A 13,703-nucleotide genomic window follows, 5' to 3' on the forward strand; every position below is an offset into this window, starting at 1 on the left:
ACCAAAGTTAATATAAAAATAAAATTTTAAGAGATGAAATTAAAAAATAAATATTCAAAACAAAATATATATAACAATCAAAAGTTTGAGGATCAAATTTGATATAATCAGCAAATAATGATATTTCTAAATTTTTCACAACTTCCGAAAAGTGTTTTCCCCCTAAATTTTTTAGGAAAAACACTTTCTTGAAAACCAAGCTAAATTTTTCTTTTTACTGTAAAGTGTTTTTCATTGACCAACTTTCTTACTGGCAAATAAATACAAGAAAGTTTGAAAAATAATTTTCCGTAAATTACTTTCCAGAAAACAAACACAGCTAAAAGGAAAATACTTTCCTGAAAACCAAGTTAAATTTTTCTTTGACTAAAATTGACTAAAAAGTATTTTCTGTTGACCGAAAAATATTTTTCGCCAATCAATTTTTCTAATAACAAATAAATTTAAAAATTAATTTTTTAAAAATTACTTTTCAGAAACCAGCATTATTGAGATTTCCTCTTTTTCGAGTCTTCCCATACAAGACACACTTCCAATGAGCATGGATAGATACCCCCGTCACCTTTGTCTCTTCCTCGCCACGCCCAAGACACTGAAACAGAATAACATAAAAGAAAATGCCAAAGAGAATTTGTGTACGTGAGAAAGAAAGAGAGAGAGAGAGGTCACTTTTGCTTTTCTGCAGTGTAAAAACAAGTACGAACAGTCCAAATAAAGAAACAGAAGAAAGTGAGGTTTGAGAACCAGACCAATGGTCCAAAACCCTTGTTAAACAGGGCCATCCTCTAACATTTTGAGCTAAAAAAAAACCAAGAAATGGGTTTTGCTGTTTTTCTCTTAGCTTTCTTTCTTTTCCTGTCAAGAACAAAATGGGTTCTTGCAAATATTGAGATTAGAGCACTTATGGATATGAAAGATGCTCTAGACCCAGAAGCCAGGTACCTGAGTTCATGGAACATTAATGGTAGCCCATGTGATGGTTCATTTGAAGGTGTTGCTTGCAATGAGAAAGGTCAAGTGGCTAATATTTCATTGCAAGGAAAAGGGCTTAACGGGAAGGTGTCCCCTGCTATTGCTGGGTTAAAGTATTTGACTGGTTTGTACTTGCATTACAACTCTTTGTATGGAGAGATACCAAGAGAAATAGCTAACCTGACCGCGCTAAGTGATTTGTACTTGAATGTGAATAATCTGTCCGGGGAGATACCTCCTGGGATTGGAAACATGGCCAATTTGCAAGGTTGGTTTGCTTATTTTTGAGGAAAAATTTGAGCTTTATCATGTATGCAGCTAGTTTGATCTTCTTTGAAAAGCCGTCTGTGAAAATTTTTGAAAGTTATTTGCTATGATCTGTTCCTAATTGTCATTATCTCTTTACAATGATCTGTTTCATTACTATCTGTCTCTTTCTATGATATGGATTTTCTTTGCCTTTCACTGAAAATAGGTAGTTCATAAGGCTTTTAAGGTGTTTCAAGAAACATATATATATATAAAAAAGATAGATTGATAGACAATAACGCCTCTTATTTTTTCCTCATACAGCTATCCTTGTCACAATCCTATGTGAAATGCTCCTTTTGTTTTTTTGGGAAATCAAAACCTTGTGAACTTGGGATTCAAATGTGTGTTCAAATTTCTAAATTTCTGATTTAGAGATTATTTACTTGAAAAGTTCCATTTTTTATTTCCCTTTTTCTATAACTTCCAAAACTGGAACTCCCTTACATTAATGCTCTTCTGCAAGTTCACTCATGTGGGTTCCTGAACAGTTTGAACATGTTCCTTGATAATGTGCTGGATTCAGCAGCTATGCTTTAACAAGTTTCTCTTAGCAAATAATCAAAACTTGCTGATCGTTTTTATACTGTCTTGTATTGGATAATGATCTTTTGTCTTATCAATTGTGTTGTGCTTATCCATGCTTTTGTGTTGTCTTTGTAGTTTTGCAGCTTTGTTATAACCAGTTCACTGGAAGTATACCTTCTGAGCTGGGGTCCCTGGAGAGGCTTAGTGTTCTTGCTTTGCAGTCAAATCATCTCACTGGAGCAATCCCTGCGAGTTTAGGGGATTTGGGGATGTTAATGAGGCTAGATTTGAGCTACAATCACTTCTTTGGTTCAATTCCAACAAAAGTAGCAGATGCTCCTCTGCTTGAATTTCTAGATATCCGAAATAACTCACTCTCTGGCAATGTACCTCTAGGTATTGTTTTTTATCAATCAGATTGTGCCTTTTCTTTTCTTTTCTGGTTATTGACTAGTTTGATTTGTTGGAAATGACCTAAGCTGATTCAATGTTGTGTTTAACTGTTTGATGCAGCTCTTAAGAGATTGGATGATGGATTCTTGTATGAAAACAACTTGGGATTATGTGGAGCTGGGTTTATGTCTCTGAAAGCTTGCAATGCATCGGGTCTTATGCCAAGCAGACCTGAACCCTATGGAACAAAAGTAAATGGCCTGCCAAGAGAGATCCCAGAAACAGCAAATTTGCAGTTGCCTTGCAACCAAAGTCAGTGTTCGAACCAGTCCAAGGCCCATCACGCATCAGCTGCTGTTGTTGCATTTGTTGTGACTATTTTACTGGCAGCCATAGGAATTCTGACATTTATTCAGTATCGCCGCCGGAAACAGAAGCTTGCTAGCTCATATGAAATTTCTGATAGCCGCCTTAGTACTGACCAGGCAAAGGGGGTATACAGGAAGAATGGCTCTCCTCTAATCAGTCTTGAGTATCCTAATGGATGGGACCCTTTGGCTGATGGCAGGAATTTAAGCGGGAACGCACAGGATGTCTTCCAGAGCTTCAGGTTCAACTTGGAAGAGGTGGAGACAGCCACACAGTACTTTTCCAAGGTGAATTTGTTAGGTAAGATTAACTTTTCTGCAACCTACAGAGGAATTTTAAGAGATGGATCCACGGTTGCCATTAAAAGCATTAGTAAAAGCAGCTGCAAGTCAGAGGAAGCTGAGTTCTTGAAGGGGTTGAATACTTTGACATCACTGAGGCATGAGAATTTAGTGAGGTTGAGAGGATTCTGCTGTTCCAGGGGCCGAGGGGAGTGCTTTCTCATTTATGATTTTGTTCCCAATGGTAATTTGCTGAGATATCTTGATGTGAAGGATGGGGATGGCCATGTGCTTGAATGGTCCACCAGAGTTTCAATTGTCAGGGGTATTGCCAGAGGTCAGTTTTCCCTTGTGATTATCTGTGACTCTATTTCTGAATCTTTTTCTGTCACTTTTGAAGGTTTGAAGTTTCAAACGTTTGAGAAGAAAGGATTATTAAACTATACTAGGCTGCTTATGAAGGATAATCAAAATGTCTTATGAAGATTCTAGGAAGAACAGATCAAAGATTTGCTATATTTCATTTTACTTAAGTTTCTAATCCCTTCTGGTACCTGGCGCATTGCCAGTGCATTTTATAGTCAAAATTAATGAGTTAGTATTGGAGGAATTTATCTGCACATGATATTTTTGCTCATTGTGCGGGCGGCCACCCTCAGGGACAGGAAACCCACCAGAAGAAATTATTTACTTTATCTTCTGTCTGAAGGTAATACCAAGCTAGGACAGATTAGGTCGGATGAGATCTGGAAGCCAATGACTGCGTTCTGTCTCCATGAGCTAAGAAGGCTTGAATATTGTCCAGAAACTGTATAATTCTCTCGCTATAGGTGCTATTTTGTCATATAACAGATTTTACGGAATAGAAAACAAATCAAATGGTGCTGAATTCTGTTTATGATATTTAAAGTTCATATTGGATTTTTTGATGGAGATTTTATTTTGGTTCTGTTTTTCATTACATGAACAGGTATAGCATATTTGCATGGGTACAACGCAAACAAACCTTCTCTGATCCACCAAAACATTACTGCTGAAAAGGTCCTCATCGACCAGCGATGCAATCCGTTGCTCGCGGATTCTGGCTTTCAGAACCTTCTTACAGATGACATCGTGTTCTCAGCACTCAAGACCAGTGCTGCCATGGGGTACCTAGCTCCTGAGTACACTACCACAGGCCGGTTCACAGACAAAAGTGACGTGTATGCATTTGGAGTAATCGTTTTCCAAGTTCTCTCAGGGCAGCAAAAAGTGAGTAACTTGGTGCGTCTTGGAGCAGATGCATGCAGATTCCAAGATTACATTGACCCCAATCTCCATGGCCGATTCTTTGAATACGAAGCAGCTAAGCTTGCAAGAATTGCTTGGCTTTGCACTCTCGAGTCTCCTATGGAAAGACCATCTATGGAAGCAGTTGTTCATGAACTAGGTAGCTGCAGTAGCTGTCTCTAGTTTCCATGAGTGTTATCTTTTACCATTGCCTGGGAAGTTTTCAAATAGGAAATTGCAAGCTGAAAAATGGCAGTGGCATTAACCACTCACTGAACTTTTGTTCATTGTTTTATTGCTATATCCTCTTGCTGAGGACTAGCTAGCTTTGTCGCAAGTGTCATGGGATGGTGATTTTCTTGTAGACCAGAGATGGAAACCTCAATGTGGTCTTGAACGTAAATACATTGTTGTCAATTGCATCCCAATTCTATAAATTTCGTCAATTAGGTCCCAAGTGTTTTCTACATTTCTCAATAGATATTTTTGTCCATTTTGTAATATGCATATTTTATTCACGAAGATGATGTTTATTGCAAGAAAATGTGATGGATATTAGTATTTTCATTCCAATAAGCATATTTAATGTGCTAAAATGGATTCAATTTGAAGAAAATTTGACATAATATTAATAGAAAGACAAGATTGTAACGATTTTGAAAATTTTTGTAATAAATATAAATAAATACAGATTTAAAACTCAATTTAGAATGAATATATAAATTAAATTAAATTAAAAAAAAAACTTAAATGGTATGGTGTTATTACTATTATAGTTAAGTAAAACAATGTGGTTGTAATAATATATATTTTTTTCTAGTCTATTAATTTGTTTGGGGCTTGCTTATTCTATGGTATTAAGAAAATATCCTTGTATTAGATTTATATTTAATTTTGCATACACACACTCTTGTTTTTTAATTTGTTCATTGAGTGCCTTTTCAAATATTTTAGCCAATATAATTTTTTTTTCCCTTTTTCATTCCTTAGTGCAAAACTATTTTTTATTTAATATTTCAGTCCTTAAATTTGATAGAAAAAAGATAAAGTGTCATAAAAAAACAACAAAAGAAAGAAAAAGAAAATGATTGTCAAGATTTCATTAATAAAAAAAAATGTTAAATTTGAAGCTTGTATCCAAAAATATATAAAAAAATTAATTTAAAACTAAAAAAATAAAATAAAAAATTCAAAAGTGTGGTTAGATCATAATTTCAAACGGGCCTTAAAATATACAAAAAGAGATAGAATGATGTTGTCTTGAATTTCTTTTCTTAATTTTCAAATCAAGATTTTGATCAAGTCATATTTTAACTAATTAGATCAATCAAGTTATATTAGGTCAACTTCTACTTGATTTAATTTGAATCTCAAGCTAAGCAAGGGCCCTGGTAAGGTTTCTCTATGTTGACTCACTGAGTCGATCCTAGGTTTGACGACAACTTTCAAAAAATCTCTGCGACAATGCTGGTGCTGTATTGTTCTTAAATTGTTTTTTAATACATTATTGGCTTCAAAGTTATCATAATATTTTTTTTAATTAAAATTTTTTTTAATATAATTATGATAAAATGTTGTTTGAAATAAGAATTATGGTAAAGATGTCAAAAAAAAAGAAAAAAAGAAGAAGGAATTAATAAGATAAAAATAATTTTAATTAGAGAAATATTTTTATATATTTTTTTTAAATTAACTGATTTTTTATTAAATGAAGAACGAACAAAAAAATATATATTTTGATAGAAAAAAAAAATATTTTCTTTCAAAGAAATTTAACTTGTTACTCTTCTTACAGCTTGGCTAAGGTAAAATTTTATGCATATCGAAAGCTTTGCAAACAGGAAGATGGAAATTTCTCTCTGCATATATGATTAGATTATAGCAAGCTATCTTCAAAGGATTAGATTGTGCCTTGTCCACAGCTAATCATCACTACACACTCGGTGGTGTGCAATAATGTATATAAGTTTGAAGGCTACATGAGACAATTGTTTTTAATATTTATCCATGTGTATATTTCTTTATTTTTTTTTATTAAACATACAAACATAAGATTTTCAATTGACAGTGAAAATTTTTCTTAGCGCTAGATTACATGCTAATAATACCTTTATAATTTTTTTTTGTATTTAATTTGTTTTTTTTATCCAGCTTGCAATATAACACAAGCCAATTAGTTAAGTTTAAATAAAAAAAAAATCAAAATAAATTTATATTTATAGTTTTATTATTATTTGCTAACAATAATAACCGAGTTAAAAAATCAATTTCAAAATATTGTATTTAGAAAAGGGTGCAAATAAAAAAATGAATTTGAAAATCATAAGTGATTTCAAATATATTTATATATACACGCAAATTTGTACTATCCTCGTTGACTTGATTTCTAAATATTTAGTAATGATCTATAGTTAGTTTTCATCCCAACATTTTAATCAACTTATTATAACAATAAAAACTGTGCAATGCTTCATTAATTACTTGTGTCAAGCAATCTTACAAATGCCAATATCAACGCTTTTTTATTTTTTTTCATTCTAATGGAATGATTCTAATCATTTTAAAGTGTTGAAATAATTTATAATTATTAAATTAGATCAGTTTTCCAAATTGATTTGAAATTTAATTCAAATTAAATTATATTTTTTAATTAGATGTTAACCGAAAACTTAATTAAAGTTAGAATTTATCTTTAATTAAATTTTTCACAACAATATCATTTTAACTTTGAAAAATATTAAATATATTATTTTAATTGATTTAGATTAATCCAGATAACCTAGGGCATGGCCGTGTTTCATTATTATATATGCTTATTGATCTTGTACAAAGTTTTAATAAAATATATATTTTTTTGTGTGTAAATAATGCATCCTTGAGTAACTTCAATTCACCAAAGAAATAAATTTGATTGTTTTTTTTGTATAAATAAATAAAAATAAATTTGAGAATCTTTGAAAGTAAATCTTAAACCGAAAAATCTGAACAGATTTATCTTCGAAATTTAATTCTAACCACACCTATCCTCGTCATCTACATCCTTATATCCCTACACACACACACACACACACACACACACCTACTTACTCAGATGTAAGTCTTTCTTTCTTCTAACAGTGATCTACAACAATGGCTAATTATTTTTTATTCTCTTGCTTTGTTTACCTTATTTTGTTCTTAGCTAATGACGTTGAAGCTGTGAACGAAGATATTGGAATTTATGAATTGAAAATGGGAAATTTCTCTGTTAAATTGACTAATTATGGTGCCACGGTGATCTCAGTTATTCTTCCAGATAAAAATGGTTTGATTTTTTATTTCATATTTATTATATATATTATGATAGTGATATTGACAATAATATATAAATTTTGTCTGATTTTTTTTTTTCAGGAAAATTAGATGATATTGTTCTTGGATTTGATTCGGTTGATGATTACAAGGTAAAACTCATTAATTTATTTACTTTGGTAGGTCTTTTAGTTTTTTTTTTTTCAATCATGCCATTGCTGTTTTTTCTCTATATTTATTATTAATTTCATATTGCAACCAAATAATATATATATATATATTGATTGGATTTTTCATTTTATTAGGATTGAATATCTACATTATATTGCAGAATGATACCACCTACTTTGGAGCTATAGTTGGACGTGTTGCTAATAGAATTGGAAGAGCTCAATTTACTTTGGATGGAACTGATTATAAGTTGGTCCCTAATGATGGAAGGAACATGTTACATGGTGCATATATATATATGCTAATTCATTTTTTAATTTCAATTATTTTTTAGAATTGTTTATAATCTAATTACTTTAGAGAGTATACATTTGCTAATTCATTGTTTAATATATTTTTCAGGTGGCCCAAAAGGTTTCAGTGAAGTTATATGGGGGGTAGGCAGCCATGATGATAACCACGTAACGTTCACCTACAACAGCTTCGATGGAGAGGAAGGTAACGTTTCTTAATCAAATGCAATTTGTTTAAAGAATTAAATTGTTGGGAAATTGGATGAGTAAATTAAATTACAGCTACGACAGCTTAAATTTTACAAGAACTAGTGTTTGGAGAGTATACGTGGGAAAGTACATTGTTTCATACGTACGTACATAGATACTGCACTCGACCCAGGATCTCACTTGATCCAAGGCTCGAGTCGTGTGTTTTTCGGTCAATCCATAGTTAACGGTGCCCTGTAGAGTCATTCAAGCTTAACAAGGTTAACTTTCAAAACCTTTTGAAAGAAAACCTTCCTAACCGGTCTCCGGCCGGATCGGCTGCTATATGCATATATAGCAAGAATTCAATCTCATATGCCTTGTGCTATTACTTTGTATCTGTTCTTAATTACGTGACTTGCAGACTTATTGTATAATACCTGCATTGATTGGTTGGTTGTTTGTGGATTTTGAGTAGGTTTTCCTGGTGATGTTGCTGTGTCTGTGACATACATGCTAGTTGAAACAAACAAGCTAGCGGTGAAAATGCGGGCTATGCCTCTAAACAAGCGTACCCCGGTGAACTTGGCTCTGCATGCTTACTGGAATCTTGGTGGACACAGCAGTGGGAAAATCTTGTCTCATACAATCCAACTTTTAGCATCCGAAATCACTCCAGTTGATGAAGAACTCATTCCGACCGGAGAAATTGTCGCCGTTAAAGATACACCTTATGATTTCCACAAACCCCGTGAGATTGGTAGCATGTTCACTCAACTGCCTGATGGATATGACATCAACTATGTTCTAGATAACGTTAATCCTGGACACATCAAGAAGGTTGCTGTGGTGCAAGAAGGTGTTTCTGGGAGGAAGTTGGAGCTGTGGACTAATCAGCCTGGAGTGCAGTTTTATACAAGTAACATGTTGGATAATGTCAAGGGAAAAGGTGGATTTGTTTATGCTCAGTATGCTGGTATTTGCTTAGAGACTCAAGGATTTCCTGATGCAGTCAATCACCCTCGTTTCCCTTCCCAGATTGTTAATCCTGGGGATATTTATGAGAACATCATGATCTATAGGTTTACAGCACATTAGAGATTTTTACGTAATTCTGCTACGCTGACTAGTTTTGGTCATGTTCTAGTCCATCTTTCTTTCGAACATTCAGTCCCTGTTGAGTTATGTTTTCCATTCTCAAAATTTGAGCAATTGAGCATCACAGTTCAATAACTTGGTACGTATTTACATCTTGATGATTATCTAGATTAGAACTAATTGGAGCACTAAAAGAGAAAATTAAGCTTCAATCTGCTTTCCTTGTGGAAATCTGACCCTGAAAACATGTTCTTCACCTGTACATTCATCTACCTTAACAACCCAATGACTCCTCTTTCCATAACCACGGGCATCAGCAATCTTGGCACCGGCAGCAATTCTGGTCACTAGCAATCCTCCTCCAATAGGCAACAACTGTGTTTTCGACCCACCAGACCGCCACGATCCCTTGCTAAAAGCATTATATCCCACAACAACAGCTCCATTTCTTTTCTTTATAGCTTGTACTGATCCAAGAATAGCTTCATGGTTCTCAAGGTTGCAATCAATAAGCACAAAATCTGCCTCACTGTAGTGGGTTAATAGTAGACTTTGAGCTTCTCCAATAACAAACTCAACATGACAGGCATCATAGCCGAGGATCTTCTTCGACAACTGTAATTCTTGATGTCCGGGAAGGATGCAAACCACACGGCCACCAGTTTGATGAGCTGCAGCTACCAAGGCTAATGAAGTGGTGGCAGCAGCACTGGCACATGCTACAACCATTAGGTGTGCATTGTTACCAGCCGCTAAAGCCGAAATGAATTCAGCTACATCTGGCTCGTTTGCCCTTTGGCCCTGCATCAGATCAATTCAGAACCCCAATTAGAAAATATTGCTATAAATACTTCTACAGATAACGAACTGAAACTACAATGACAAGTGCAAACAATGTTCTTGGACTTACCATTCTCAAAGTTTTGAGGTAGGCATTAGTAGCATTCTCAGCAGACCAGTAACCCATGTTGTCTTTCTTTCTTCTTCTTCTTCTTCTTCTTTTGATTCAAGCTTTGGATGTGACTAGAGAGGATTAGGGTTTCTAAAGCTGAACTCTGTTGAGTTGATGATGTCTTGGTCAAGAGAGAGGGACCTCTATATATACTACAATCAAGGCAGGATGGTAAAGGGACTGTCAATCCAAGTGGCTAGGTAAAAAATACTATGACAACGAAAAGGCGCCTCAACTAAGATAAGGTTCAATAATTTTTCGACACACAAAATTATGGGCATCTTTTCACTGGTCCCAGACTTGTAGCAATCCAAATCACCACACTGCCATAACCCATGATTGCAACTTATAAGCTTGCCTGTAATGTGATTATCAAGCTTCCTGCTGATAAAAAAAGATTATGAGGGAGCTTCTTGGCACCCCCTTTAGATAGTATTAGGGCTATAATTCTGAGATAGTTGTAACATTTTTAATGAGATCTGGCTTGAGATTCCCTAGCCCATCACTTAATTACAAGGATTTATTCATTGATTAGCTGTTCTGTCCTCTAATGTAGTGAACAATAATTAGAAATCTGCGGCAATGAATTAGGAATTGGTGAGATTTTTTAGAGACAAATCCAACAAGACACCCATGTTAGTACTTGGAAGCAAGCCAGTGACAAGCTTGTAGATGAATTATCAGAATGGAACAAAAACAATGTATAGAGCTTGATGATAGTCCTCTTGTGTACGGATTGTCTAGGGACTCTAGAGTTTATATTATTGGGAATCTAATCAGATAAATATTATATGGCTCTTGGAGGTGTTGGATGGCTCAAGCAAAGTGTTTTTAATCTGTGGAGTCTTGAAAATATTCGAACTTATAACCGTGATTCAAAGATAAAGCTCTTGAATTTAGTTTTATTAAAGGGTCAACCTAGTATTCTGCTGCCCTGGAATTTAATTCTGACTAGCTAAATTTTATGTAAAATTAAGTGGTAATTGATTTAATTAAATTTAATTAATTCATAATTTACCTTATCAAAATTGAAAGAAAATTCAGTTTCTTTTTTAAAAGAGTTAAAATAATGTTATTTTATTTTTTAAAATAAAATATTAAAAAAATATCATTTTAGATTCATCTATATTTACTCGAGCTGTCCTACTTAAACTATAACTAGAGCCTTGAAAGTTGAACCTAGTGATAGGATGAACCTGATTTTATAACTGTGCTTGTATTTCTTCTCCAACTATTGACAAGCAATGGCATCTAAACACTAATAATAACAAAATTCTTAACCTATAAAAGTAAAAGATTCTCATAAATCTTCTAATTCTGCATAAATCAACCTATTTTTTACCAGGTGAGAAGAGTGGTTGCTCCATTAAAAATAAAAACCCAGCAAACAGGACCGGGAGTCGACAGCACGACCGGCAAAAAAATATAGAAGAAAAGGACACATATGCCCCCCTAACTTTTACCGAATTCTTGATTGAGCCTCCCAAAAAAGGAGTTTATTTCCAATTGAGTCCTCATTTAATAACACGTTACCTAATTAGCTCCTTCTATCCCATTATTTATAATCCTAAATTTAGCTTGGATTTCATTGATTGAGCAGCATCTACTAGATGGGGGACTCAATTGGGAAATTTATTTGTTGGAGGACTCGGATGAGATTGAAACAATAGTTAGGAAGCATATTAATTATCCTTTCCCCATCAAGAAATAGTTGAAAAAATATCTTATGTTCTTCCTGATTTGACAAGGATCGAACCCATCACTCTTAGGCGCAACATATTTTGAATCTTGAGAACCTATAAAGTCTAATCATGGCAACCTTTGTCTCATAAAAGCATAGCAGCAGTCACCTTCACAGACACACTCCGAACCCTAATTATCTTAATTTTCCACAACGAAGAGGTCTTCAATGGCTGGCTATGAGCATGGACACTACAGCAAAACTGGGCAGCCATTGCAAGAGGTCCAGGTTTTGTCCCCAGATAGCTAAACAAACATCCAGATCCAAATCAAGCTGCTTCCTTCCAAGAAACACAGATAACAAATCAATCCTCATTTATATTTTTTTTGTCTTCTGGTCCCTCATGCATTGTAAGAGGTCCTCTGTGTCTGATTATCCAAGGCAGATGCTGCAGCTTATTCTTTGAAATATTTTCTAAGCTATTAATTAATTAATTTGTTGGCTTGGGTGCAATTAGATAATTAAAATTAACAAGTGGAGAGAAAAATAATAATAAGAGAACGTGGGGGTCAGAATTTGTTCAGAAATGGGGAAGAGTGTAATATAAACAAGTTGTGGGTTCAAAGATTCCGCTTAATTGGTAATGCATCCTTGGAGGGGACATGTATGCATGGATCAATGTTATTTAATTTGTATTTTATATATGTTTCATTGTATAATTTATTTTTATTTGCTCGGAGAAAAAATCATATTGATTTCTATAAAAAAAAAATTAAAAATGAAAGAGATATTGATAGTGTATCTGTGATTTATGCGTATCTGTGTGCTCGTGCGTGTACATGTATGGATATGCGTTGGCTTAGCGGTGTTGATCACATGATTATGCTCTTAATCCCCTTAATCATCATCATGTGATTTGAATCAAAAGAAATGATTGGTGAATTTTAAGAGATTTTAAGTTTTGAAGTTACTGATTTCTTAAAGATTTATTTGAGCATGGATGATGGATTCATTTGGATCACGTTGGCTAGAAGCTTCTGCACATGTTCGTGCTCTTATTAACTTGGATCAAGCAAATCACAATAATTTTTATTGTTGTTAATCCGGTTTGATTTATTATTAGATTGAGTTAAATATATATAAAAAATCAATATAAAATTAATCTAGTTTGATTTAATTGATCTAGTGAATTAACTAGTAATTTTATTAATCTGATAAAAATTAGGTTGACTTTTTTAATAAATAAAATGAAATTTTTTTTGAATTTTTAAAAATAAGTTTTTGATTGATCTCATCAACTTACCCACTTATTATTAGGCTTTACAATGAATCAACCTAGATTAGGTTTAATATCTACAATAATTTCCTCTTTACAAAGCAAATTTAGGCTTGCATCTTCAGTGATTATATCTCTAATTTTGAATGATAATTTCACTTTTTGATAAATCTTTCACCAAGAGAAAAAGCTGCAATGAAATCGAACAAAATAATTTTAGAGAGGCAGTCATGATTGGACTAAATCCTAAATCCATTATGTCTTTGATCTATTTCTTCTTGAATTCTTTTTTTTTTTCCCCGTATAAATCATTCGTCTTTTTTTCTCATTTTTTTTTTTTTAAAAAAAAAAAAGTCTTATGAAGACTCCTTGTTTTAGATCCTAAGATCTTGAAGTTAAATTTGGACATCTAGATACCCAGATTTTCTTGCTATGAATTTCAAAGCCTCGAAGGAGATTTCTTTACTTTAGATCTTAACACCTGCCTTGTAGATTTTTTTGTTGAATTTTACATATAGAATATTTCATCTTGAATAGTGGCATTTCCTACACTGTATTTTGAATATTTTTTTTATTGATTTTATCCAATCTATGGTAAATGGGGTGTTTTTAAGATGATTTTTGTCTAAGA

At 33.4% G+C, this 13,703-nt stretch overlaps 3 protein-coding genes across 3 annotated transcripts; 2 read left to right on the forward strand and 1 right to left on the reverse strand.

Annotated features, from left to right (window-relative positions):
- Nucleotides 1-570: 570 nt before the first annotated feature.
- Nucleotides 571-4,682, forward strand: LOC118060597 (putative cysteine-rich receptor-like protein kinase 20). Its single transcript, XM_035073830.2, has 4 exons — nt 571-1,240; nt 1,945-2,205; nt 2,323-3,189; nt 3,823-4,682. Exons 1-4 carry the CDS (start codon nt 817-819, stop codon nt 4,302-4,304), a joined length of 2,034 nt encoding a protein of 677 aa, XP_034929721.1. The 5' UTR covers nt 571-816; the 3' UTR covers nt 4,305-4,682.
- A 2,568-nt stretch (nt 4,683-7,250) lies between these two features.
- Nucleotides 7,251-9,236, forward strand: LOC118060595 (uncharacterized). Its single transcript, XM_073403528.1, has 5 exons — nt 7,251-7,425; nt 7,515-7,564; nt 7,744-7,867; nt 7,986-8,081; nt 8,544-9,236. The coding sequence occupies exons 1-5, from the start codon at nt 7,251-7,253 to the stop codon at nt 9,161-9,163; spliced, it is 1,065 nt and encodes a 354-aa protein (XP_073259629.1). The 3' UTR covers nt 9,164-9,236.
- Nucleotides 9,237-9,268: 32 nt separating this feature from the next.
- On the reverse strand, nt 9,269-10,238 carry LOC118060596 (uncharacterized). Its single transcript, XM_035073829.2, has 2 exons — nt 10,074-10,238; nt 9,269-9,964 (listed from the first exon to the last, which is right to left on the reverse strand). Exons 1-2 carry the CDS (start codon nt 10,128-10,130, stop codon nt 9,365-9,367), a joined length of 657 nt encoding a protein of 218 aa, XP_034929720.1. The 5' UTR covers nt 10,131-10,238; the 3' UTR covers nt 9,269-9,364.
- Nucleotides 10,239-13,703: the final 3,465 nt, after the last annotated feature.

The sequence above is a fragment of the Populus alba genome, chromosome 12, assembly GCF_005239225.2.
Source record: "Populus alba chromosome 12, ASM523922v2, whole genome shotgun sequence".
NCBI classification, from domain to species: domain Eukaryota; kingdom Viridiplantae; phylum Streptophyta; class Magnoliopsida; order Malpighiales; family Salicaceae; genus Populus; species Populus alba.

What these genes read in the sequence shown, in the direction of transcription:
- LOC118060595 (XM_073403528.1), top strand. Translation starts at nt 7,251, where the DNA reads ATGGCTAATTATTTTTTATTCTCTTGCTTTGTTTACCTTATTTTGTTC. An exon ending in TGGAAGGAACATGTTACATG is followed by an intron (nt 7,868 to 7,985) that starts GTGCATATATAT and finishes TATATTTTTCAG; the next exon opens with GTGGCCCAAAAGGTTTCAGT. An exon ending in CAGCTTCGATGGAGAGGAAG is followed by an intron (nt 8,082 to 8,543) that starts GTAACGTTTCTT and finishes GATTTTGAGTAG; the next exon opens with GTTTTCCTGGTGATGTTGCT.
- LOC118060597 (XM_035073830.2), top strand. Translation starts at nt 817, where the DNA reads ATGGGTTTTGCTGTTTTTCTCTTAGCTTTCTTTCTTTTCCTGTCAAGA. An exon ending in AAACATGGCCAATTTGCAAG is followed by an intron (nt 1,241 to 1,944) that starts GTTGGTTTGCTT and finishes TTGTCTTTGTAG; the next exon opens with TTTTGCAGCTTTGTTATAAC. An exon ending in TGTCAGGGGTATTGCCAGAG is followed by an intron (nt 3,190 to 3,822) that starts GTCAGTTTTCCC and finishes TTACATGAACAG; the next exon opens with GTATAGCATATTTGCATGGG.
- LOC118060596 (XM_035073829.2), bottom strand. Translation starts at nt 10,130, where the DNA reads ATGGGTTACTGGTCTGCTGAGAATGCTACTAATGCCTACCTCAAAACT. An exon ending in ACCTCAAAACTTTGAGAATG is followed by an intron (nt 9,965 to 10,073) that starts GTAAGTCCAAGA and finishes GATCTGATGCAG; the next exon opens with GGCCAAAGGGCAAACGAGCC.